Source organism: Trichosurus vulpecula, chromosome 8, assembly GCF_011100635.1.
Source record: "Trichosurus vulpecula isolate mTriVul1 chromosome 8, mTriVul1.pri, whole genome shotgun sequence".
NCBI lineage: Eukaryota > Metazoa > Chordata > Mammalia > Diprotodontia > Phalangeridae > Trichosurus > Trichosurus vulpecula.
In genome coordinates, this window is record NC_050580.1 from 146,790,090 (window position 1) to 146,814,056 (window position 23,967).

At 39.7% G+C, this 23,967-nt stretch overlaps 1 protein-coding gene across 1 annotated transcript in view; it reads left to right on the forward strand.

Annotated features, from left to right (window-relative positions):
* The window catches only part of TLN2 (talin 2), a 268,344-nt gene that overhangs the window by 40,375 nt on the left and 204,002 nt on the right, over window positions 1-23,967 (forward strand). The window contains exons 9-15 of the mRNA XM_036734916.1: window positions 12,315-12,470; window positions 12,966-13,067; window positions 13,207-13,283; window positions 16,482-16,662; window positions 18,643-18,756; window positions 21,347-21,455; window positions 23,595-23,803. Coding sequence (XP_036590811.1) covers window positions 12,315-12,470; window positions 12,966-13,067; window positions 13,207-13,283; window positions 16,482-16,662; window positions 18,643-18,756; window positions 21,347-21,455; window positions 23,595-23,803 — 948 coding nt within the window. The remainder of the gene's footprint in view (window positions 1-12,314; window positions 12,471-12,965; window positions 13,068-13,206; window positions 13,284-16,481; window positions 16,663-18,642; window positions 18,757-21,346; window positions 21,456-23,594; window positions 23,804-23,967) is intronic.

Genomic DNA, 23,967 nt, shown 5'->3' on the forward strand with positions numbered 1-23,967 from the left:
TGTGTTTGTCAAGCTGTTCCGTTCTGCCCACACTTTGTCTCTTGTGTTCTTTTGATATGTGTGCTGACAGTTTTATGTTTTACTCATCTTGTGAGCTGACCAGGACCCTTCAAATATGTGCTAGGCAGTGAGATATATTGGGGAAAAAAGTACTGTACAAGTCAGGAGCCTTGGGTTTGAATTTTAGCTCTGATTCTTATGAGCAGTGTGACTTCTTCATCTGGTCTCTTGAGCGTTGTTTGAGACTGTAAACTCATCAGAGGCAATTAACATCTGTTTTATTCTGTGACTCACCTAGCACAGATAGCAGAAGCAGAGTGTGGTGGCATGGAAACACCAGTGGATATGGAACCACCAGTGGATATGGAACCTGCTGGTCTTGCTCCAGATCCCAGCTGTTACTTCATAATTTTGTGACTTAGCAGTTGTCCCTTAACCTCTGCAGAGAGGTAAACTGAGAGGTTAGACCTGATCTCTAGGGTCCCTTCCAGCTCAACATCCTATGATTAATTTTGTATATGTTGTTCTTTGTTTTGGTTTATTTTTGTTTTTTAACCCTTTTTATGGATATGTGGGAGTTTTTTTGAACCATATTACCTTACCCTACAGAATCTATTCCCCTAAGACAGCTAAGCAAAACCTGCTAGTATCATGATTGAAACTGATAAATATATTTGTCACTTTCTGGTTTTTTTTGTAGTGTAGAAATTGTTCATAGGATGTTGAGTCAGTGAGCTTTCATTAAGTGCCTGCTGTGTACCAAGCACTGTGGAACAGGATGGAGACAGAAAGAAAGACCAAAAGACAAGGGGGAGAAGGGGCTGCTCCCAGCAAGCTCACAGGCTTAAGGACGCATGCCTCCAATTTAATATAATGGTACCAGAAGCAGTGCTGGTGGTATGAATCTAGAGATCTCACCTTTAAGACAGGAAACCCTGGTCTTCCTCAGATAAAGGAATTGGACTAAGGGGTCTTCATGACAGTTTTCCACACTCTCATCTTATGATTCTATTAGCGTACAAAAGAGATGCTAGGATCATGTGAAACAGCCGCGGCATAGGGGAAAGGGCTAGAGAAAGGGAACAAGCATTTCTGTAGTACTACTATGTATTAAACACTTTACAATTATTTGATCTTGACAACAACTCTGCAAGGTAGGTTCTAATAGTATGCCCGTTTTAAAATTGAGGAAGCAGAGGGTAAGTCACACAGCTAGTAAATGTCTGAGGCTGGATTTGAACTCAAGTCTTCCTGACTCCAGACCCAGTGCTCAATCTAATGCATTACCTCAATGCTTCAAAAAAGTGGAGTACACAGTGGATAGAGAGCTGGCCTCTGAGCAGAGGAAGATCTGGGTTCAAGTTTCAACTCTGACACATCCTGGTTTTGTGACTGGTTCTAGAATCCTCAGTCCTCTAGTCCAGAGGTGTCAAACTCTCTTGCTGCAAGTCCCTGGCTAAATCAAATTAAAATGCAATTGGGAAATGTTTAAAAAATAAAAATACTATACAACACAGTTGATATTACTTTGTGGTTTTCTAAGTCAATATGCAGGTCACACCTCAACATGACTGCTTTGAGCAGCACTCCAAGTCCCCGGTTGCAGAGATCTCACTTGCCTTGGCAGAGGGCATGTCCTCACAGATCCAGGCCCTGTTCTTATTCTCCAGGATGGTACCACTGCTTTCTGTTTCATTTGATTCTCTCTTGATTGAATGATCCATTATCATGCTACCTACATTCCCCTTTCATTCTATCCATGTATAGAGCCTCTGCATTTCAAGTGTCTTCTAGCCAATTTATTTCAAAATGATTTCTGCTTGGTCTTCCTGCACATTAGATTTCTTCCTTTTCTCCTCCATCTTACTCCTGCTGGGGAAACGCAGGGCACCCCAGAATTCTTAGTGTAATTTTAAGCTCCTAAAGCTCTGTCGTTCTGCCCACGTAGAAAGCACATAGTTTGGCAGTGTACCCCAGGATTCAGTTTCCTACCAACAGAATCAAAACCAGCTGACCAGAAACTGGTCTTTTAAGACACAGGAAAACACAACAGGAAAAGGTGTTGCAAACAGTTTTGCTACCTACAACTGAAGCAACCCATAGGAGTGAAGCAACCATTTGGGGTTATTGGGGTTTATAATTATACTTCTACTTAATCTGCTTCCCCTTTGGAAAGTCTGTGTAATTATGTAAGGGTCAATTTTGATATATTGAATGAAGATAGTTACATTTTTTGTGCTGATGGAAGCGTTTTTAGTTACCTTAATAATCATTATTATAATAATTGCTCGCATGGAGTAATTTAAGATTTGCAAAGTGCTTTTGCATTTATTATCTCTTATAGTTCTCACAACAAACCTGTATGTACTACCCTTATCTTTGTTTTATAAATGAGCTCACTGAGTCCATGATTATTTGCTCAAGGTCACGAAGGTAGTAAGTTTCTGAGGTAAAATTCAAACTCAGTTCTTTCTCACTCCAGTTCTCATCCTCTGTTCACTATGCCACCCTGCTTTTGACACAATTTGATATTCAGCTAAACAGCATTTGGATACCTTGCCAAAAAGAAAACAAAACTTGTATCATTCAACTAACTTTTCAATGAAAAAAACTATACCTTGTGTATTTCTTTCAATTGTTCAGTTTTCGATATCCACCATTCCACTCACCCCCATTATCATCAGATTGAATAGAGAAAAGTTTCTGTGTAACAAGTATAATGTTAATTGTTGTTATTCTGGGCCACAAAGGAACTGCTGTAACTCTTGGGCCAGGCAAAATCACATGACTCTGTAGATCCCTGAGAAACCAATAGAAACCAAAAGAAAAATTAGTATGCTGTGCAGTCAGCGATATCAGTGAAGAGAAACTCATAGCAACAAAGTTTGGGATTTCTGTGGCTTCCAGATATACAATTAATTTCTTGTGAAAAAAATAATTTTTTACAATATAAATCATTTTACCTAAAGTAATGCTCCTATCAATAAAAAATATTTTAGAGACGTTAGAGGTTGTGGCAAGCTGATAAGAAATCGGTTCAGAGTAACGTATGTTGTTGCTGAGTCAGTTTTTAGTCTCGTTCTACTCTTTCTGACCCTATTTGGGGTTGACTTGGCAAAGATTTTGGGCTGGTTTGCCATTTCCTTCTCCAGCTCTTTTGGCAGAGGAGGAAACAGAGCAGACAGTGACTTGCCCAGGGTCACACAGCTAGTGTCTGAGTTCATGAAGATAAGTCTTCCTGACTGTACAGTCCCAGCACTCTATCTACTGCACCACCTAACTGTCCCCAGAGTAAAATACATCTCGCGTAATAAATGGCGGATCAGGGGATCACAGATATTAAATTGGAAAGGACTTTTGAGGTTATTAAACCAGCCCAGTCGTTTTATAGATGAGGACGCTGAGGCCAAAGGAGGTCAAGTGACTCGCCCAAGATCATCTAGGTAGTGACCATCAGAGGAAAGTTTTAACTCTGGTCTTTCCAGAAGGGAAACTAAATCTATACTCTGAAGTTTAAAAATTAATACTATCAGATAATGTCTCAAGTAATGATTAGAAAACATAGAAGACAATAGTCATTGCTTTGACTGTTGTCTTTTAAGTAAGTGACCGAGCTAAGGGGAGAGGGGAGTAGGAAGTGAAGGCTTTGGATTGGAACAATGTCCTGAAGGTTTGCTCAAGCCGATAAAATGCTTTTGAGAGAGCTTTTAAGAAAAGATAAGGAACCCAAGCATCTTGAGTTTCTTTTCTCCCAGTTTTAGAGATGAAAGAGAAGGATCTTTCAGTGATATTTATATACATTTTTATTTGACTTTAATCATTGGAATTCCATTAATTCTACATTTTTTCTTTTGTAAAATGTTAATGGAATACTTAAAGCTTTAATCTTTTATTAAATGATTCCTTTTTCTATGCTTTTTCTGTTCTTTTTAAATGAGCTGAGAAAACCAGAATTCTAAACCTCCAAGTAATGGTCTTTCCAAGTCCTAAATTCTGAAACTTAATTTAGGTATTAAATTATGAAAGGGAGATACGGGGGTGCTTTAGCAAGTAAAGAGAAAAAACCAGTGAGTGGTTTCCAAATAACTTAACTTACCAATATTTATATTCATATATTAAAAACCATAAATTTTAAAAAATCTGAAATTTTAATCAGCTGAAACATTTAAATGTTTATGTTGTGTATATTAATCATATTACATAGAATTGAAAATTCATGGGGGGTTGTCTCAAAGAACTAGTTGGACTGTTTTATTGAAGTTACCCATGTTGTGTTTTTGCATAATCATAAGTATTTCTTCCCTTCATGGTGTTACCATCTGTTTTAAATGTCAAGTATAATAAAATCTGGCAGTGTTCTGTATTGAATTAATGTTTTTTTGCATCATTTTTCAAGGCCTACCTATTGAGTCTTACTTCATAGGGAGAAATGCTAGATGTCCTTTCCTATCTGGTTTTGTCAGTCTGAGCCACATATTATTCAAATGTATGGGTAGGAATTCAAGTTGGCACTCCTTATTCTGGATTTTTATCCACTGGCTCTGATCAAGATGAAGAAATAGGGCCTTTTGCCTTTCATTCACTTGTGGCAGTGTTCAAAAATAGAGTGAGTTGACAGGCCACTTAAATATAACTTTTCATTTGTAAACTTTTTTGTTTATAAAAATAGTAGGCTTGGCTTTTCATTTCTTATGGAGAAGATCTTGACCTGAGTTCTAGGCCCACAAAGGGTCTATGGATAGATTTCTGAATGTCTGTAAACTCAGATGGGAAAAATTCCATCTTTATTTCAGTATAGTTGATTTCCTTTATAACCCTGTTGCACTTCTGCAGATTCTCAGGATTGTTGCATTTCAGAACTACAAGAGTCCTGAAGAGATTATTTTAGCAGGCCTCCTCATTTTCCAGGTGAGGAACCTGAATCCCAGAGAGGAAGTATTATCTCCAGGTCACACACTCCCTGCTAAATCTGCTCATCTTCGAACTCTGCCTGGGAACTTATTCTACTTTGACTAGCATAAGCTTCCTAAGGATCATAGGATCACAGATTTGGGGCTGGAATAGATCTTACAGTGCATTTAATTCAATACTCTCATTTTACAGATGAGAGAACCAAGGCCCCCAGAGAGTAAGTGACTTGCCCAAGATTATACTGTCACTGGCAGAGCTGGGATTTGAACCCTCTGAATCTAAATGCAGTTTCACTGTGCCTGGCAATAGAGCTCTGATGGAATGTTCAATGCACAAGCACACATGGATGTGCACGATTACATGCACATATTTCCCAATACTTTGCAAATGCTTGTATTTTTCCTTTCAAAAAGAAATTAAGAGTAGTTATCAGCAGTGCTAGTATTAGAGGGAATGGATAGTAATTGCAGGACTTTCTAGGAAAATGACCTAATTTTAGCTGGAGGTTTGAGAGATGGCTGAGAAAGATAGAGGAAGTGTGGCTTCAGGGATTCCACATCTTCTTTGTGTAACACACAAATGCACCTGTCTCATAATATAGTTAAACTAGCTACATGTACCCCTAAAGAAAGCCAAAGGGAAAACAGTTCACCTACAGAAAGTTTCCTTGGAAAAGGCAGGATTCGAATAACAAACTCTTAAAAAAAATTCTCTTAAAGTGATATATAGTGACTTTCTTCTGCATTTCCTAGGGCAAGGTCAGTATATGAATGTGTATGGTAGTGGTGGGGTGGCTGGTTGTAGAACTTGCTAATTTAGTTTTTGACTGTGCTGTATATCAAATATTTGAGCTTTAGCAAATATGTTTGCCCTAAAAAGGGAAAAAAAAATTTCCTTATGCAGATATTTGCTATTCACCATTTTAACTCTCCCCAGCTGTTCTGGGTTTTGGGAGGAGGAATTGTGAATGGATTATCCCATAATGATAGTCTCAGCTGCTACTTTCAATATTCTTTGGGTTCTTTATTATATTTTTTTTTCTGATAGTTCCTAATAGGAAGCTCCATTTTAATTTGTTGACTTATTTGCAGTGGCTTCTTTCAGTGTCAGAATGATCTTGACATGTGTTAAAGTAATCCATCAGGTTTCTGTGCTCCCTGTCTTTTTTTTCATACAGGCACTCCTCGCAGTGGAGCTTTGCAGATGAGGGTGGTGGGGTGGGGGTGGGGGAGTTAAGAAGGGGAAGAATGGAAGGAACAGCTGCAAACCATATTTTATCTCCTGTCCCTTTCCTGGGTCCCGTCAGCTGTGTGTGCCAGTGCTGTGCTTGCAAATTAACTGGCCACAGCCTCCATACCTCCATCCTGGCATCTGTCTATTGCTTCTAGAGCCAGATTAGATTAAGCAATGGGGTCCACTCTCGGTTGAATGCCCCACCCCTTATGGGGGGCCACCCATTTTTTTCAGGCCTTATTCTTCCCTTGCCAATATTCTGGACCCTTTGGAGTATACATAAGGCCCATTTAGTGTCATAACTGTTTCATTATATTGCATTGTCTTTTTTTCTTCCTTCAAATTCTCTTTCTCAAACCCCCTAACTAATTTTATTAAACTCTGTCTCACTGAAATATTGTCCCTCAATTGAGAAAACTGAAGCTGTGACATTCTCCTCATTGTTTTAGGATTTGTGGTATGTCTCAAAGTCCTCAAGATTACATTCTTTGCTGTAATTATTTCTACTAGGCGGGAAGGAGCAACTGGCTTTTTTTTTTTTTGGATAATTTTAGGAAAAGTGAAATTTTTAGTTATAAAAACAAATTTTATTGATACATTTTGTTTTGATATCACTTTTTTCCCCACTATACCCTTCTCCCACCTCTCCCAAAGAGCCATCTTTTATAATAGAAAAAGGAAAAAAATGACAAAACTAACCAATATGATATGATATGCAGTGTTTTCACCTCTGCCAAGAATCAGTCACAGGGGAGGGGGGGGTGTCTTCTTATGTCTCTTCTTTGGGACCAGTCTTGGTTATTTTAATTTCACAATATTTGATTTTAATTGTTTTGTTCTTTCCATTTACAAGTTTTCATTATATGTCGGTGTGTATATATGTACTTGCACACATATATTTATTTATTTCTTCCAGGTTCTTCTTACTTTCTTTAAATTCATATAAATCTTTCCAGGCTCCTGGGATTCATTATAATCATTGTTTATTATAGCACAGTTACAGTTTTCCATTACAGTCAGGAAACACAATTTTTCTTTGTCCATTCCTTGATCAACAAGCATCTTCTTTGTTTCTTTTTTTTTCTTAGCAGAAAAAGGTGCTAGCCAACAGTGTTCTAAACATGGAAAGCTATGAAATAGAAAAATTGTGCCCCTCAGGAAAATCGCCACATTGAGTGGTGATTTTTTTTACCTTAATAAGTAATATTTGTGTATTTATGATATGTCAACAGACAATTTTTAAAGGTCAAATAAAATAAAAATTAATTCTCAGTACCAAAAAGTCATGTTTCTTCTCAGCTCTGCTGACTCTACTTCACTTTTTCCTCTCTCTACCTTTGCTCATATTTTAAATACTCAATATACTGTGCTTATTCATATTAACGTTACTTTTATCTCCTGAGTTACTTTAGGAACTTGCTTGATTACACACTGTGTACAAAGCACAGGGAAGCTATTGTCTATGTAGATGGATGTTCATAAGTCACTGACTTTTGGGGGAGTTGGGGGTTATTATCTTCTTCCCCCCCCCCCAAGATTTGATTGTGAGCACCTTGGGGGCAGAGGCTATCTTTTTCCTTTCTTGTATTCCCTGTGCTTAGCACAGTGTCTGGCATATAGTAAGAACTTAATAAATGTTTGATCGACTGATGTCATTGGTTCTTTGAAATGTGTAAGGACTCAAACCTCCTATAATCAGACCTCAAACACTGTAATGTGTGAATCTCTTCACCTATTCCACCATGTGTAACTATATTCTCCATTCCTCACTGAAATTTCATGGGCTTAGACAGATGTCACATCTGTCTATGCATAGGTAGCTAGAGCATTTAAGTACTTACTATGTGCCAGGCACTGTGCTAAGATACAAATACAGGCAAATAAGACAAACCCTGCTCTCCAGGAGTTTATATACTATTGGGGAAGATAGCACATTTAAGGGAGCTAGAAATTGGGGGTGAGAGGAGGGTAGCAAGGCAACAGATGAAGAGAAAGAGAAGTCTGGAGGATATCCATGTATACATGAGGTGAAGCAAGGCTCTTGACCTTCCTAAAATGGTGGTTCCAGGGAGGGAGTTACCAATCAGGAGAGCAGAGTCCCAGGGTAGAGGTTTCTCAAGGGTGACAAAGAGGTAGATGAGAAAAAGAAAGCTGGAGAGTACTAAAATCAATATATGGAGAAGTTCACCAGGACCCAGCCCCAAGGATTATCATTCAGGTCCATCCCAGTTAAAGTAAATCTTTTTTTTTTTTAATTATGACATTGATAGTCATCAATAAATATTAACATTTGCCTACATATACATATATATGCACACACACATATATATACACATATATATGACACATTAAAAGATGAAAGCATATGAAATCATAAATATACAACATACAACTTATTTTTAAGGATTCACCAAATTTAACATATTTAACATGCTGCCAATATTGCCCTTCTTATCTGTGTTCCTTTCTCTTTGTACTCTCTTTCATGTGTTTTTTTTTACATTCTTTGTTCATACCACACCCTACACCCTCAGGCAGCCATCCCAACTCAACTGCTGAGGGAACTGAGTGTGCTTTCCACATCTCCTCCATCATGTGTGATAACCATATCATCTGGCAGCTGAGAGCTCTTTTATGGCTGGGGTCATTAATGATAGGGAACAGGAAATGGCTGTTCACAGGTTGCAAACATTTGTCTTCCCGACAGGTTCCCAGCCAGAACAAAATGTCGCATTCTCTTCATGGATAGATAGGTAGATAGATAGACAGACAGACAGACGGATGGATAGATTTCTCAGAGAGATCACTATTTGTTCAGTCCTGTCTGTTCTTTTTGGAACAAGCTCCCTTTGAGACACAGTGTGGCAGAGGGGATAGATAGCCAGTCTTAGAGCCAGGAAGAACTAGATTCAAGTCCTGCCCCTTATACTTACTAGCTAGATGACCCTCTGCCAATCACTTAATATCTCTGTGCTCTGAGCAACTATCTAAAGTTAAAAATTGCTGACCTGGTAGAGGGAGATTTCTTATCTGAGTTCCCTGTATCAGTGAAATCACAGGTCCATCTTTTCCCTTCTTCATGAAACAGCCTGTCTTCCCTAGCCTTTTTGGAATAACTCTTCTCTCTAACATTTGAAGAAATCTGCCTTTCTCTCTGAAGTGATTTGGACCAGCACCAGGGTGGTGGTAGTGTCAGAGGAAAGAAGGAGCCATATGTAGAAGATGTTAGGAAGATAGAAATAACTGGATTTGGCAACTTATTGTATATAGGGCTTAAGAAAGAGTGAGGAATAGAGGGTAATATCAGGTTATGAACCTGGGTGACTGGGGGGATGATGGTACCATAGGGAAGTTAGGAAGAGGGGAGGGTTTGAAAAGAAAGAAAATTAGTTAAATTTTGAAAATGTTGAGTTTAAGATGGCTACCGGACCCTAGGTATGAGATGTTTAATGAGCAGTTCAGTATTTAAGATTGGAGGTCAAGAGAGAGATTAGGGTTGGGATGTCTGCGTAGAGATGGTAATTGAGACGAAGGCTGATGAAATCAACAAGCAAAATAATAAACAGGGAGAAGCTAAGAGGGTCCAGAACAGAACCTTGCGGGGTACGCATGGTTAATGGGCATGACCTGGTTGAGGAACCAGCAAAAGAGCCTGAGAAGGAGCAGCCTCACAGGTCAGAAAACTAGGAGAGAACAGTGTCAGGAAAGCCTAGAGAAGAGAACATCAAGGAGAAGGGAATGATCGGCATCAAAAGCTGCAGAGACCTCAAGAAAAATGAGGATTGAGAAAGTCCCATTGGACTTGGCAATTAAGAGATCATTGACAACTTTGAAGGGTGCAGTTTCATTTGACGGGGTTGGAAACCCTACTATAGAGAGCTGATAAAAGAGTGAGAAGAAAGTAAGTGGCAACATTGCCGATGGCTGCTCAAGGAGATTAGGGAGGAGAAATATAGGAGCTAGTTAGTGGGGATGGAGATCGATGGGTCAAGTGAGGGGTTTTTGAGGATGGGAGAGACATGTGCATGCTTGTAGACTTTACTAAGCAACCGGGAGGGAGAGGGAGATTAATGAGAGAACAGATTGTTGAGGAGACAATATACTAGAGAAATGGGATGGAATGAATGATTTGTGCATATAGAGAGGTTTTCCTTGGCTAGGAAAAGGGCCTCCTCTTCAAGAATGGGTGAAGGAGGAGATGGTGGAAGGCATCTGAGTGATATGAGATGAGGAGGGGAGAAGAGGGAGCTCTCAGTTAATGGTCTTAAATTTTTCAGTGAAATATGAGGCAAAATACACAGCTGAATGGGTGGGAATAGGGGAGCTCTGGGAGGTTTGAGAGGGATAAAAAGGTTTGCATGAGCCACTGCACTGAATGCAATAGTGAATCAATTAAGGACTTGTAGAAGGATTGCCTTACCGCAGTGAGAGCCCATTTGAGATTACGAAACTTAAATTTGAAATGTTCCCACTCAGCACAGTTTTGTGATTTTTCCAGCTTTGTTCAGCAGCATGTAAATAGGAGTGAAGGCAGTGAATGGTGGGAATAATCCAAGCCTGGGTTTGGCAGGGTAAGATCTTCAGTAGAATAAGGGGGCAAGGAACTCGAGGCAGCTGGTTCACCAAGAAGACAAGATGGGGAATGGTAGAGAGCATAGCCAGTATAGGGGTTGTGGCTTGGGAAAGAACAGAAGGGTAGGGGTATTGGAGGTCACAATGAGTATGAAGAATAGTTTGCAGTTTTGGAGAGCAGATGTAATGGATCATGGTCGGGTAAGGGAATTTCAGAATTCGTAAACCATGGATGTGGAACACTCTTGAGGGTAATGTCAAGATTAAGGGTATGAGCATATGTGTGTGTGACTGAGGTGGGGTGAAGCAGTGGGTCCTGGGAAATGACTAAGTTTATGAATTTGGTGGCCTAAGGTGTTTGAGGGAGTATCAATATATGTTAAAAATCCTCTAGTATGAGGGCATGAGGTGGAGAGGAGAGGAAGATTATGTGAACCAGTCACTCAGTTTGTTGAGGAAGAAGTGAGACTCCTGGAGAGCAGTAAGCAACAATTATCATATCATAATTGAGTGATTAGTATAGATCGAATGAATCTCAGTGGAGGAACAGTTACTGTGTGATAGTGATAGAGGGAAAGCCTGATAGAGGAGGTCAGAATCAAGGAGTATTTCAGCTCCCCGACCTTGACCAGTGGTTTTGGTATATGAACAAAAGTACAATCAGTGCTGGAAAAGGTAGCCAGGGAAGCTGTGTCATGAGGAGGGAATCAGGTCTCCATGTAAATACAAGATAGAGATAATGAAAAAATAAAAAAAATAAGATGAAAACTAGTTTATTACCTCTGAAGCACATTTCCAGGGTGCACGGGGGGGAGGGGTTAGGTAGCTTTAGAGTGGGCCTTTAGGGGGCTGGGTTGAGGGCAGGGATAAAGGAACAGTCATTGGGTGGTAGAGAACAGGGTTTGAACAATGGCAGCCAGAGATTCAGAATTACCTGGGTGGGAAGGGTAAGATAGAGTGGAAATATGTTCATCATTGAGCTAATATTAGGTAGGCTTTCATTGTCTTTAGGGGTTCAGCCTGGGAGTAGAGTCGTCCTAGGGCTTCAGACGAAGCATGGCTGGAAATGAATTGGGGGGGGGAGTGTGAGGGGAGGGTAAAACATGGAGGTTTCCTGATAGGGGCAAGATAACAGTTATGTAGATAGAGACTACTGGAGAGAGTGCCTAGAACACAATGGAATAATTGTTCAGGGAAGCAGGTACGGTAAGGCCACTGTAGGTAGAGCTGTAGATGGCCAGAGAAGGTGGAGAAACAGCAAGGACTTGTGTAAAGAACTCTAGGTGTAGAATCAGAGAGGTGAGTTTGAATCTTGCATGTACTACCTGTATGACTGATGGCTAATCACTTCGCCTTCCTAGGTTTCACTTTCTTCAATATATAAATTACGCAAGGTACACCTCTAAGCTCAGTCCCAATTTCATATCCCATGACTTAATTGGCATGATTTAGTAAACTGATTTATAAAGCGTCCATACTATCCCAGACCACATCCAACACAAGTTAGATAAAATTAAACCATTGAACTTGATATTGTAGGTAAATATAAATAGATTTTTTTCTTCAGTAGGCTCAATAAGTCTTATCTTCTATTTCAGGAAAAAATGAAGGGTAAGAATAAATTGGTCCCCCGATTGCTGGGCATCACTAAGGACTCAGTGATGCGAGTGGATGAAAAGACCAAGGAAGTCTTGCAAGAGTGGCCCCTTACGACCGTCAAGCGCTGGGCGGCATCACCCAAGAGCTTTACTCTGGTACGGTGTCAGGATGGGGAGGCCCGGGGATAGGCAGGGAAGAGGGCAAAGGTGGGTCTTGTGGTTTCACTTGTTATGACTTTTAAGGACTTACCTGAGAAAAGCAAGGACAGTAGATACTTAAATATTACCATGGATTGACCAGCTGACTCCATCATCCTTCCTTGAATCTATATAAATCTTCCAATCAGTGCCATGGGCAAAAAGGAATTAAGAGAAGAAAAAACCAGTAGTTACCTATATTGATCATTTGTTCATATCATTATATAATTGGAAACCTCCCTTCCCCCAGCAGAAGTTACCATCCCACTTACTTCATTACAGGACTGGACCTTAGTAGCCCCTAGATGAATGTGCATTTTTTTAAATCCATAAATTTGTTGAAAGTAAAAGTTACATTAAAACTGGCATGTCTTTTGTCTCTCTGGTTCTGTTTTCCCCCTATTTAAATATTGGTGTTTTTTTTAAAAATTCTATTAATACTGTTTTCTTTAGGATTTTGGGGAGTATCAGGAAAGTTATTATTCTGTACAAACAACTGAAGGAGAGCAAATATCCCAACTTATTGCAGGCTATATTGACATCATCCTCAAGAAGGTATTTACTTATTGATTTGGTTAGAAAAACAGCCTTGGATGTCTTGTTATGTTGTTCCCACATGTAACTCTTCTGCAGTGACTGGGTCAAGGATTCATTCATTTGATTTTCTGGAATTTTGTTTTCTGTCTTCTCCTAGAAACAAAGTAAAGATAGATTTGGATTAGAGGGAGATGAGGAGTCAACGATGTTAGAAGAATCTGTTTCCCCTAAAAAGTAAGTGTTCTGTTCGTAGAGGAAAGAGTTTCTTTTTAACAGAAAGGGGCATAATTATTCCTTTTGGATTCCTATCAGATGGGGATATCTTGTATTGAATTCTAGTCACGCTAAATAACTCATTTATATGGCATGAATGATGTTAAACTGAAAGTGAAATCCTAGCCCAGATTACGGAGAATACGGTGAATTACCATGTTCTGATACACCAGGAGCTGTATTCTCATGCTAACTTCTCCTAGACATTACTTTTATTGTAGGAATTGATCAGAGGATCAGCACTGGAAAGCACCTTGAGGGCCATCTAGTCCAACCCTCTCATTTTACAGAAGAAAAACTTATGAAGGGCACAGAAAGATTACATGACTTGCCCACGATCATGTAGATGTGAGGTACAAAGCCAAGAATGGAACCACATCCAGTGCTCTTTCCTCATACAGCATCCCCTGACCCTAACCAGATCTTGTCAGTAGAACCTAAGTAGACCTGTACTGGCACCCAAGAAACACATTTAGCACCTTAGAAACTCAGATACCACAACTCTCCTCCTGCTTGTCCCCCAAAGGTGAGGAAAGCACAGAAATGCCATTCACAGTGGACAAACCCAAGGTCTCTAGTCTCTGGGGCTATGCAAGTCATCCATGTCACCTGACACCACCCTTAGCTGTAGATTCTCTGCTTCCTGCAGAGTATTATAGCCCATCTCTCAGGAACACAAAAGCAGCCTTCCTTCTATCCTCTCTCCTTCAGTACTTTAACTAAAAACCTTGGGTAGAAGCACCATTGGCTTCACTGTTCCCACCTCCCCAGGACTACAAAAGCTTTTTAGGAAAATCCCCATCACGTGGTGAATAGTGACAAGTGTACCTTTCCACTCTCCCTCAATCACCTATTCTCTCTGTTCCCTGCAGAGACGTGTTAAGACAACAGGTCATCATGTCATGATAGTCAATGAGGCGTAAGAGTCCTGAACTTGTCAAGTAAAACCTGTGCTCCAAATCCTTTCTCTGACTCTTAACTAGTTGCGTGAGCCTTTACCACCCAATGCCTCACGTGTGAGTAAGCGAGTACTGAGTTTGGAGCATTTGCAGATCACAATCATTGTGTTCTTCATTCACATTGGCAAGGCAGCAGCTTAAGAGATGATTGCCTCCCTACTAGTGGATAGAAGTTCAAAAGTTGGCATTTATCCTACTGTGCTTTTCTTTTTTTCTCATTAACTAAGAGAAGTAATCTGATTTTAGGATTTGAAAATAGATGTCTGCTTTTTAGAGTACGCAGGAAGCCATGTGGCTTTTGTACACGATTACACACACTGTCTTTCCGTTGTTCATTGGATGAACTAAGTGCGCTCCAGATTCAGTTCTCCCATTCCCCATAAATGTCAGTTGTACCTGATGCCTCGGGGTATCATCCAAGGAAATGAAGACAGTCTAGACCATTCCTCTGTAATTACTAGTACTGGTGGTTGCTAATGTAGAGACTGCTGTGTGCGGTGAGGGGGATGGGCAGGGGATTTCATTTCAGACGAACAGAGTCATTGGATAGCCGCCTTCTTCTTTGTTCACATTTATCTTGTTAATTAGGTTGGTATCGAAATAATGGCTACCAAGTGAGCTTCCACATGCATTATTACCGGAGGGGGGAACTTGTCTATCTGTGGCTTTTTTATCCAATAAAGCCTTTTTAAAAATTATCAGATATCTATTTTATTTAATGGATCTCTGCGTAGCACCTGGTCCAACATGTATTTTTTCCCCAGTGGGCCATAACCATGTCATAATAACATTTTCCATTGTTTTTCCCCAACTCCTGCCTTTCCCCCCTTCACTCTTCCTTTCTAACATGATCTCAGAGTTATTTTCTGATTCACCCAAGTATTAGTGCTGAAGTTGGAATTCAATCTGATGTGAAAAAAGTTTTTGTCTGGCCTGTGGCAAAAGTACTATAAATTCTTGGAATTAGAAGTGACCAGCAAATGTAAATGAGCAAATTTGCTAGTGGTATTTATTAAGATGATGTATATTGGTAGAGAAGGAACTCGCCTCAGATGACCTTGGCCATTATAGCATTCCTCACACAGAGCACCGTGTTCCTGCCTGAACACTGTCCTTAAGGCGACACTGTGTCTGAAAATTCCACCACCATTGCACCCCTTTTTCACCAGCATAAGGTGGGAACTCTTTGATGTCAACAGACACCTGGGGAGAGGGAACATGCATCTAGAAACACCCATAAATTAGTCCCTCTCTCTTTTTCCTTTGTACTTCATAAAGAGGAGCAGGAGTTCAGACTACATGTTTTGGACTAAAGGAATTTTGTCTCCTGCTTTTTGCTAACCCATGTCGTAACCACCTTGTTTTCCTTGCCCCAATTTAACTTCATCAAAGAGAGAGGGATGCCATTGCTTGGGAACCCTTGAATATTCCCACTCCCATAGAGTGAGCTTTGATGGTGTGAGAGCTAACTCTTGGGTCATAAGATCTATTTCAGTTACATCTGATCAATCCACAGGGGCCAACACACAGAGTGGGCACTGTGCCTCCTGGATGTGGCCCAGTTTTGGATGACCAAATTCCTACTTACTTTTTTACCCAATGAAAAATAGCATAATGATGTTACGCTGTGTTTAATGAGGTTTTTTGCTATTGAAATGCCAAAGCAGGGCATGTTATAAAGGCTTCACTTGACAGCTCAGCATTGTCCCCTGATTTGTTGTTGGTCTTTGATCTTCCATTTTACTTTTTTTTTTTAACTTCATCATTTTCAAGTTGAATATGTAGTATTCATCAAAGAGCAAAAGATAACACACACCAATTCACAGAGATTGCCAGCATGTTACATATATAAATATATATTTTATATATATATATATATATATACATGTATGTATGTATATATATATAAATATGTAAACTCTAATAGATAAAGCAAGAGGTGATTATTTGTATTTCTGAGATGGATTTTCTATAGAATTGACATAGCTTTCTCTGTGTGAACTACTCTCATTACATTCAAAAGTACAATTCAGTTTACTGAAATTTAGTTGGCATGAAACATTTTTTTCAGGAAGATATTTATTATATGAGTCAAGGTATGCTTGTGATATTTTACATTATTTTATTATTTAAAGGTAAACTCTATTCTGTATTGGTGGCTGTCTGACAGAAACTAAGCAGTTCAAAATTTCCTCCCCAGGTCTACCATCCTACAGCAACAGTTCAATCGAACAGGGAAGGTAGAACATGGCTCTGTGGCGTTGCCTGCTGTCATGCGCTCTGGTTCCAGTGGACCAGAAACTTTCAACATTGGCAGTATGCCCTCCCCCCAGCAGCAGGTCATGGTTGGCCAGATGCATCGAGGACACATGCCTCCATTGGTAAGCCTTTCATTGCAGATTCTTTGCTCATCCATGTGCTCTCTTTCTCATCCAAAGATGACCAGTAGGACATCAATCAATAAACAATTATTTAATGCCTACTGTGGCTCAGGCCCTGAGAATAAGCCCTAGTGATACAAAGAGAAAGCAAAAATATTCTTTCCTCAAGAAGCTTGCACTTTAATGGGAGAGTAAGTCTGTACAAGATATCTGCAGACTTTATACATGGTAACCCCATCGAAGACACTGGCATCTGGGGGTAATAGAAAAAAGCCTCTTATAGAAAGTGGTGTTTGAACTGCACTTTGAAGGAAGACATATGTTATTTTGTTGGTTTGGGTCCAATAATATTGATTGGTTGTGCTGAGCTATACATATTCAATCATATGGTCCCACATATAACACCAGCATCCTGGACTTTAGCAGTGGTTGGTGAGAATGTTCATAAGTGGATATGCTCAACAAGGCTTACCTGTTTTGCTTATATAAACTCATGACTTTATCTTGAACAGAAATGAGTTTTAACCAAATTACTTAATTGTTCCAAATCCCACTCAACAAATTGTTACTGAGAGACATCTTGGTATAATGGATGGAGAGGCAGCCTTGGGGTCAGGATGACCTGGAGTCATTCCCTCTTATGTCACATACTGACTGTGTTTTGAAGATATTGTTTATTGAGGCAACTCACTTAACCACTTGATACTCCAGACTACTCTCTAAAACTAGAAATGGAAGAACAGTTGCTGATCTGTGTTGGTAGAAGGTGTGTGTGCTTCCTATTCTCTTAAAATCATGGATCTGTAGTAAAAGCAAAACCAAACCAAACCTGTTATTACATAAGCTTGAGGATAGACTTTCAGCTGAAGGTTAATATATGACCATAGAAGAATCCAACAGATAATGCATATGGATTTCCACAGATATTTCCCTGATCTTTAACACAAATACCTATTTGAGCCCACTTCGACAATCAGTTCCACCAGGTGTTCCACCTTATTGGACAAGGGATTTCCAAAGCCCATAAGTAGAAAAGCAGTTGGCCCCTGCCAAGAACTGTTGATACTTTTAGTACTAACTTGTTTAGAATTCGTTTAAATAATCATGTATTTTAACCCCTCCTGTGTACAATACGCTGGGAACTCCAAAGACAAATAAAACACACTCTACTCTTTAGAAGCTTATATGTCTTGTAATGTGGGAGAGGAGTTGTGTATGCCAAAATGCTTTTATAAAATAGAATATGTTTCATTCATAGGAGAGGCAGAAACCAAATGCTGTGAGAGATTCAAGGAGAGAAAAAACGTCATCTGTCTACCCAGGGAAAGTAAAGAAAGCCAGGACATGGCATTAGAGTTGAGCCTTAAAGGATGGGTCATTCAGATATTTGAAGCCAGGAATGGCAGAGGGAGGAAGATACCTCCTGAGTAAGGATAACTAGAAATGCAGAGAGGTGGAAGAGGATTGGGTTGAGTCTTAAGAAATAGTGAAATTCTCAGTGATGAAATAGGCAAAACTGAGTTTAACCTGATAGGAGCTACAAGATAGTAATGGTAGCTAACATTTATGGCATACTTTAAGATTTATAAGGTACTTTACATGTATGATCTCATTTGAGCTTCACAACTACCTGATAAGGTAGGTGCCGTTATCATCCAGCATTTTTAGATGGGGAAACTGAGACTAAGAGAGATTGAATGATTTGCCTGTGGTTGTGCAAGTACCAAGCATCTGAGGTGAGATTTGAATTTGGGCCTTCCTGATTCCAAGTCTAAGGCTCCATCCTCTACACCATCTCACTACCAACATGCCAATTTAGAGGTGTTGAAAATTCCTCCCTCGTCTTTAGAGTCTTCTATGCAAGGCCTCAAGACATGTCCAAACTTAGAAAGATGTGGAGTTTTGTAAGAACAGTAGACTTTCTGTACAAAAGGAGGTTTTTTTTCTGTTGGAATTCCCCATGTCCATTTGTTTTCCCAGACATCAGCCCAGCAGGCCCTGATGGGAACAATTAATACTAGCATGCATGCGGTTCAGCAAGCTCAAGCGGACCTCAGTGAGGTTGATAACCTACCACCTCTTGGGCAAGATATGGTGAGTGTTTTTTTTATAAGTCTTTCAGCACATCTCACATCTAACAGAAGGCCAGAAAATTTATTGTATCTGAAATTAGGCACTGGGAAACATTCTGGTTTGGAATCTCCTGTTTAGTCGTTGTTTCTCAGCTGAACCCTCAGGAACAGATACAATTTTATGGGTAAGTGGAACCCTGAGATTTCAAGATTATACAGTGTCAGAGGTGGAAAGGACCATGATGCCCAGCTGGTCCAACCTCATCACTTGGCAGTAAGGAGACTAAGGCCCAGATATTTGAAATGATGTGTCCAACATCACACCAGACCATCTCACCTCTCTGCCTACTGATCTCTAGTGGTTTCCTATTACTTCCAGATCAATTATAAATTCCTCTCTTCGGCATTTAGAACCCTGTATAACTTGGTCCCTTCCTAAATCTCCTGTGTTCTTAGACCCTACTCCCCTTCACACATTCTCTAATCCAGCTACACTGTCCCTTTTTGTAGTTTCCCAAACACAGTGCTCCATCTCCTATCTTTGTGCCTTTTGTTCGGTAATATCTCATACCTATCATACTCTTTTCTCTCATTACCATCTTTTAATTTTCCTGTGCTCCTTCAAGTCTCATTTTAGATTCTACTTTATGCAGTTAGCCTTTCCTGTTGCCATCCCTAGCTGCTAATGCCTTACCCTTTCAGATGAGCTTCCATCTACTCTGTATAGATCACATATACATACATATACATACACACATAAATAGATAGATAGATAGATAGATAGATGGACAGATAGCTATTTTCATGCTGATTTCTCCATTAGAACATAAAACTCCTTGAGGGGAGAGGTTTTTTGGTTTTTTTTTTTTTTTACCATTCTTTGTACCCTTAGTGCTTAGCACATAGTCAGTACTTAATAAATGCTTGTTGCCTGACTGATTAGCAAGTTAGTAAGTGTCAGAGACAGGGATAGAACCCTAATTTCCTGAATCCAAGTCTTGTGCTCTTTCTAGTTTGCTGTATTGTGTGATGGGGATGGTCTTGGGGACCATGGTAGAAAACAAAACTTCCGTAGGCTCAGGCTATGAGTGCTAGCTGAATTCCTACCCATCATTTGGGATATTTGTATATTAATATCATGAAAATGCTGTTTGGATCTCTGACATTAATGGGCACCACTGTCAGCTACACAAGATGAGTCTAGCTTGCAGTAGAAATTCAGTGGTGTTCTTGAGCCAAAAAAAAAAAATATTCTTCCAGTTCTGGTAATCTGTCCTGTTGCCTTCAGTTCTAGGTCATTAGAGTACCATAACTTAATGACATTTTGCTTTTTAGACTATGGCTCAGGAAAAGTATATTTTATGCTCTCTTTTGATCTGGCATGACTGGAGAATAGCTTCTTCTCAGATATTCTGAATAAACAAACAATACTCTGGCCAACAGATTTCAAATAATTACAAGTAGATTTCCTGCTAGACCCATACTGTACCTACTTTAATCTCACTCTGATGTAATCACAGATTACAAAGAAGATTAGAAAGCACTTCAAGATCTTACAGGGCCTCAGGAGCATCATTCCGATGTTCTCTTCCCATATATAGTAAAGCAGTGACAGTTTAATAAAGGTTTCCAACATCTTAGAGTCTTAAAATTTAAAAGTTGGATGCGACCTTCAAATGCAGCTGGTCCCCCTCCCTTTCTTTGACTGAGGAGGAGCTCAAGCCTGGAAGGATGAAATTATTTTTCTGATGGTCATTCTGCTAGCCAATGACATGAATAAGCCTGGAAGACCCAAGGTTTTTTCTAAATGTGAGATAGGGGAGAATCTGCTATAACTACCCATGTAGTATCATATATCATCCATGATACAGTGTATAGAGCCCTGTAGTAAGGAAAACATGGTTTCAGTCCCTATTAACTGATGCATTCTGGCTCCCTGACCATGAGTGAGTGACCTGACCTCTCTGTATCTCTGGAAACCCTCCAAGGCTACAATTTCCAGAAGAGTTGCCCATCTCCATCACTGAAGGGCATTTTCACACCAGGAGTTCTGTATACTAATGGAATCACAGATCCAGAACTAAAAAAACATGTTATATTTGCTATAGCTGTCGCTTCTAAATAGATAGAAATTGCTAGAGAGATAGCCCTTGCCATGAGAAGAGCACTGGCAAACTATCACAACCCTACAGAACAAAAAAGAGAATTACTATTAACTGATATTGTCAGTGTCATGAAACTAAATAGCTTTTTTTTTTCCTCACTAGGTTCAGGACTTAAACTTGATCTGACTGAATAAGGTCATCAGACCTTTCACTGCAAGGATTCTTAAAGCAAAGAGAATAGTAGGAATGGTTTTTAATGAAACAGCCAGAAAAAAAGGACTTCTCCCTAGCTAGCATCCAGGAGAAAGTAAAAGGCACATCAGAGAAAATTATTTAAGTAAACTTAACTGCCTCATTGGCTCCCTTTGCTTTGTTTAAGAAGTTTTGGATTTTGCTTTGTTTTAAATCAGAAATGTTGGCTCCTGTCTTTTGGGAGCAGGCTCTTTTGTTCTTCCTCTAATTTGGCATGTAATTGACATTCTTTTGGGTGATTCTCTTATTTTGCAGGCCTCTAGGGTATGGGTTCAGAACAAAGTCGATGAATCAAAACATGAAATCCACTCTCAGGTTGATGCTATCACGGCTGGAACAGCTTCAGTTGTTAACCTCACAGCTGGTGAGTCACTGGGATAGAGATTTGTGGAGTGCTAGAGCATTTACCCCATGGCCCTTTAATTGAAAAAACAGATTTCCATGATATGGGGGAAACTGTCTATATTTATACATTACCAGATTTGCTTCAACCCACTCACTTTCTCTAGTAGGACCCTGGAGATCTTGAAAAGAGACTTGGTCCCATTTCAACCACATCATGCGTCATGTAAAAGCACATAAAACCCTTTTCTCCCTATGGCAATATGCTAAACATTGGATAAAGTATGTTAAGACAGGATCTCCCCTCTTGGTGCTTATAGACCTCAAGAGGGAGAGTGATACCATGGATGGATCCATCTTGTCTCTCTTTTTTTGAAGCATAAAGTAACACTACCTTTAAGGGCAAAAATTACTAGAGAATCAGAACTTGTCCTATCAGAGAAGCGAAAGGTAAACTGACCCAGAAAATCTGCCTTCCATTATGCATGTAAATCCATCATTTACATTATATCATGTTTAAAGCAGCAAGAGTTAAACTCTGTATGTACCAGATGGGGCCTTAACCACTAATGCCATAAAATGTTGAAATTCCCTTTGGTGATTTAAGTTATTTTATTTAAGCAGTAACTAAGAAGGTCATCCAAATGGACTGTCCTTTCTTAAAGGTACTTTCAATGATAAGGAATTCATAGTATCACTGTCATATGCCTCTACCTCATAGATCTCTTTTTTTCTTCAAGAGGCAATGCAAGGAAATCCCTTTTCCATGAAGCCTATCCTAATCCTTCCACCTCCTAGGATCCTCTTTCTCAAACTACTTTGTAGTTATTCTCTCCATATTTTTTCTGTATATGCTTTTATATGTATTTTTTAATCTTCCCATTCCAATGTCCACTCCTTCAGAGTAGCGAATTTTCCTTTTTTTGTCTTCGTGATTCTGGTGTCTAATACAGTTAAGTGTCCGATGGTAAGCATTCAATAAATGCTTGTTTATTGATCGACATTTTCTATCAATTAACATTTTAATCAATTAACAAACTTTGTTAAGTATCTACTAAGACATTGTGTTGAATTCTAGGGGTGCAAATACGAAAATGAAAGTCCTTGTTTTCAAGGAATTTATACTATATGGAAGGAAACCATGTGTGTATTTGTATGCACATATACATATATACCTGTTCCTAAAGTCTGGATACATAGGCAGTTGACAGCAGTGTGGAGTTACTGCATCAAGTTCACATGAATCTTGCAAAGAGCATCAACCTTTGCATCACAAATGAATTGAAGATGTTATTTGTTAATATTCCAATTAAATAAAATGTTGCTGAAAATGTCATTCATTTCATTTCTTGAAAATATGCATTTTTGCCTGTGTGTCCAGATTTTAGGAACACCCTGTAGATGAATGTATGTACATACATATGTGTGTGTATGTGTGTGTGTATGTATATGTATGTATATTTTCATTTGTGGGGTTTTTTTTTTTGAGGCAATCAGGGTTAAGTGACTTGCCCAGGGTCACACAGCTATTGGCAAGTATCTTGAGGCTGCTTTTAAACTGAGGACCTCCTGACTCTGGGGCAAGTGCTCTATCCACTGCACCTAGCTGCCCACGTGTGTGTTTGTGTGTGTGTGTGTGTGTGTGTGTGTGTGTACATACATATACACACACACACACACACACACACACACACATATATTTTCAAGTAAATACAAGGTAATTTCAAGAAGAGGGGTCATTAGCAACTGGGAGATCTATATGTACTTTCTGTAGAATGAAACTTGAGCTTTGTTGGAAGCCTGAGATTCCAGGAGGCAAAGGTGAGGAAGGAGTGCATCCTGAGCACGTGGCGTAGTTTGTGCAAGGGCAGGGGTGGGATGATAGATAGTCATCGGTACGAAACACCAAGGAGGCCAGTTTGACTAGACTAGAGAGTGTGTCAAGGGGGATGATATGTAATAAGCCTGAGAAGGTTCATCGCCTTAGGTCAGCAATGCAGGTACAGCTATGTAATAAGATTGATTTGTCTGTTTTGTTTCTTTATTTTTAGCGATTAACCCAGAGACCAGAACAGATTTGAAAGAATCACTCTGAGTTGTTCCTACTTCTCAGGTGGTTAGCATCCAGCCAACCCGCTGTCCCTTTCTTTTTCTGCTTCAGGTGACCCTGCAGACACAGATTATACAGCCGTGGGCTGTGCAATCACAACCATCTCTTCCAACCTGACGGAAATGTCCAAGGGTGTGAAGCTTCTAGCAGCACTCATGGATGACGACGTGGGCAGTGGAGAAGACCTACTGAGAGCGGCTCGGACCTTAGCCGGGGCAGTGTCAGATTTGTTAAAGGCCGTGCAGCCCACTTCTGGAGAGGTAAACATTTGAATAAAGGGTTGTGTGAAGAGGATGGTATCCTTTGAGGGGGCAAAACTTGTTCTCTGGCCCCTTGTTTTGTCCACCCAGAGGACTTGGATTCAAATCCCACTTCTGATGTTATTTGTGGGATCTTGTGCAAAAGTCTTCAACTCCCTGGGCCT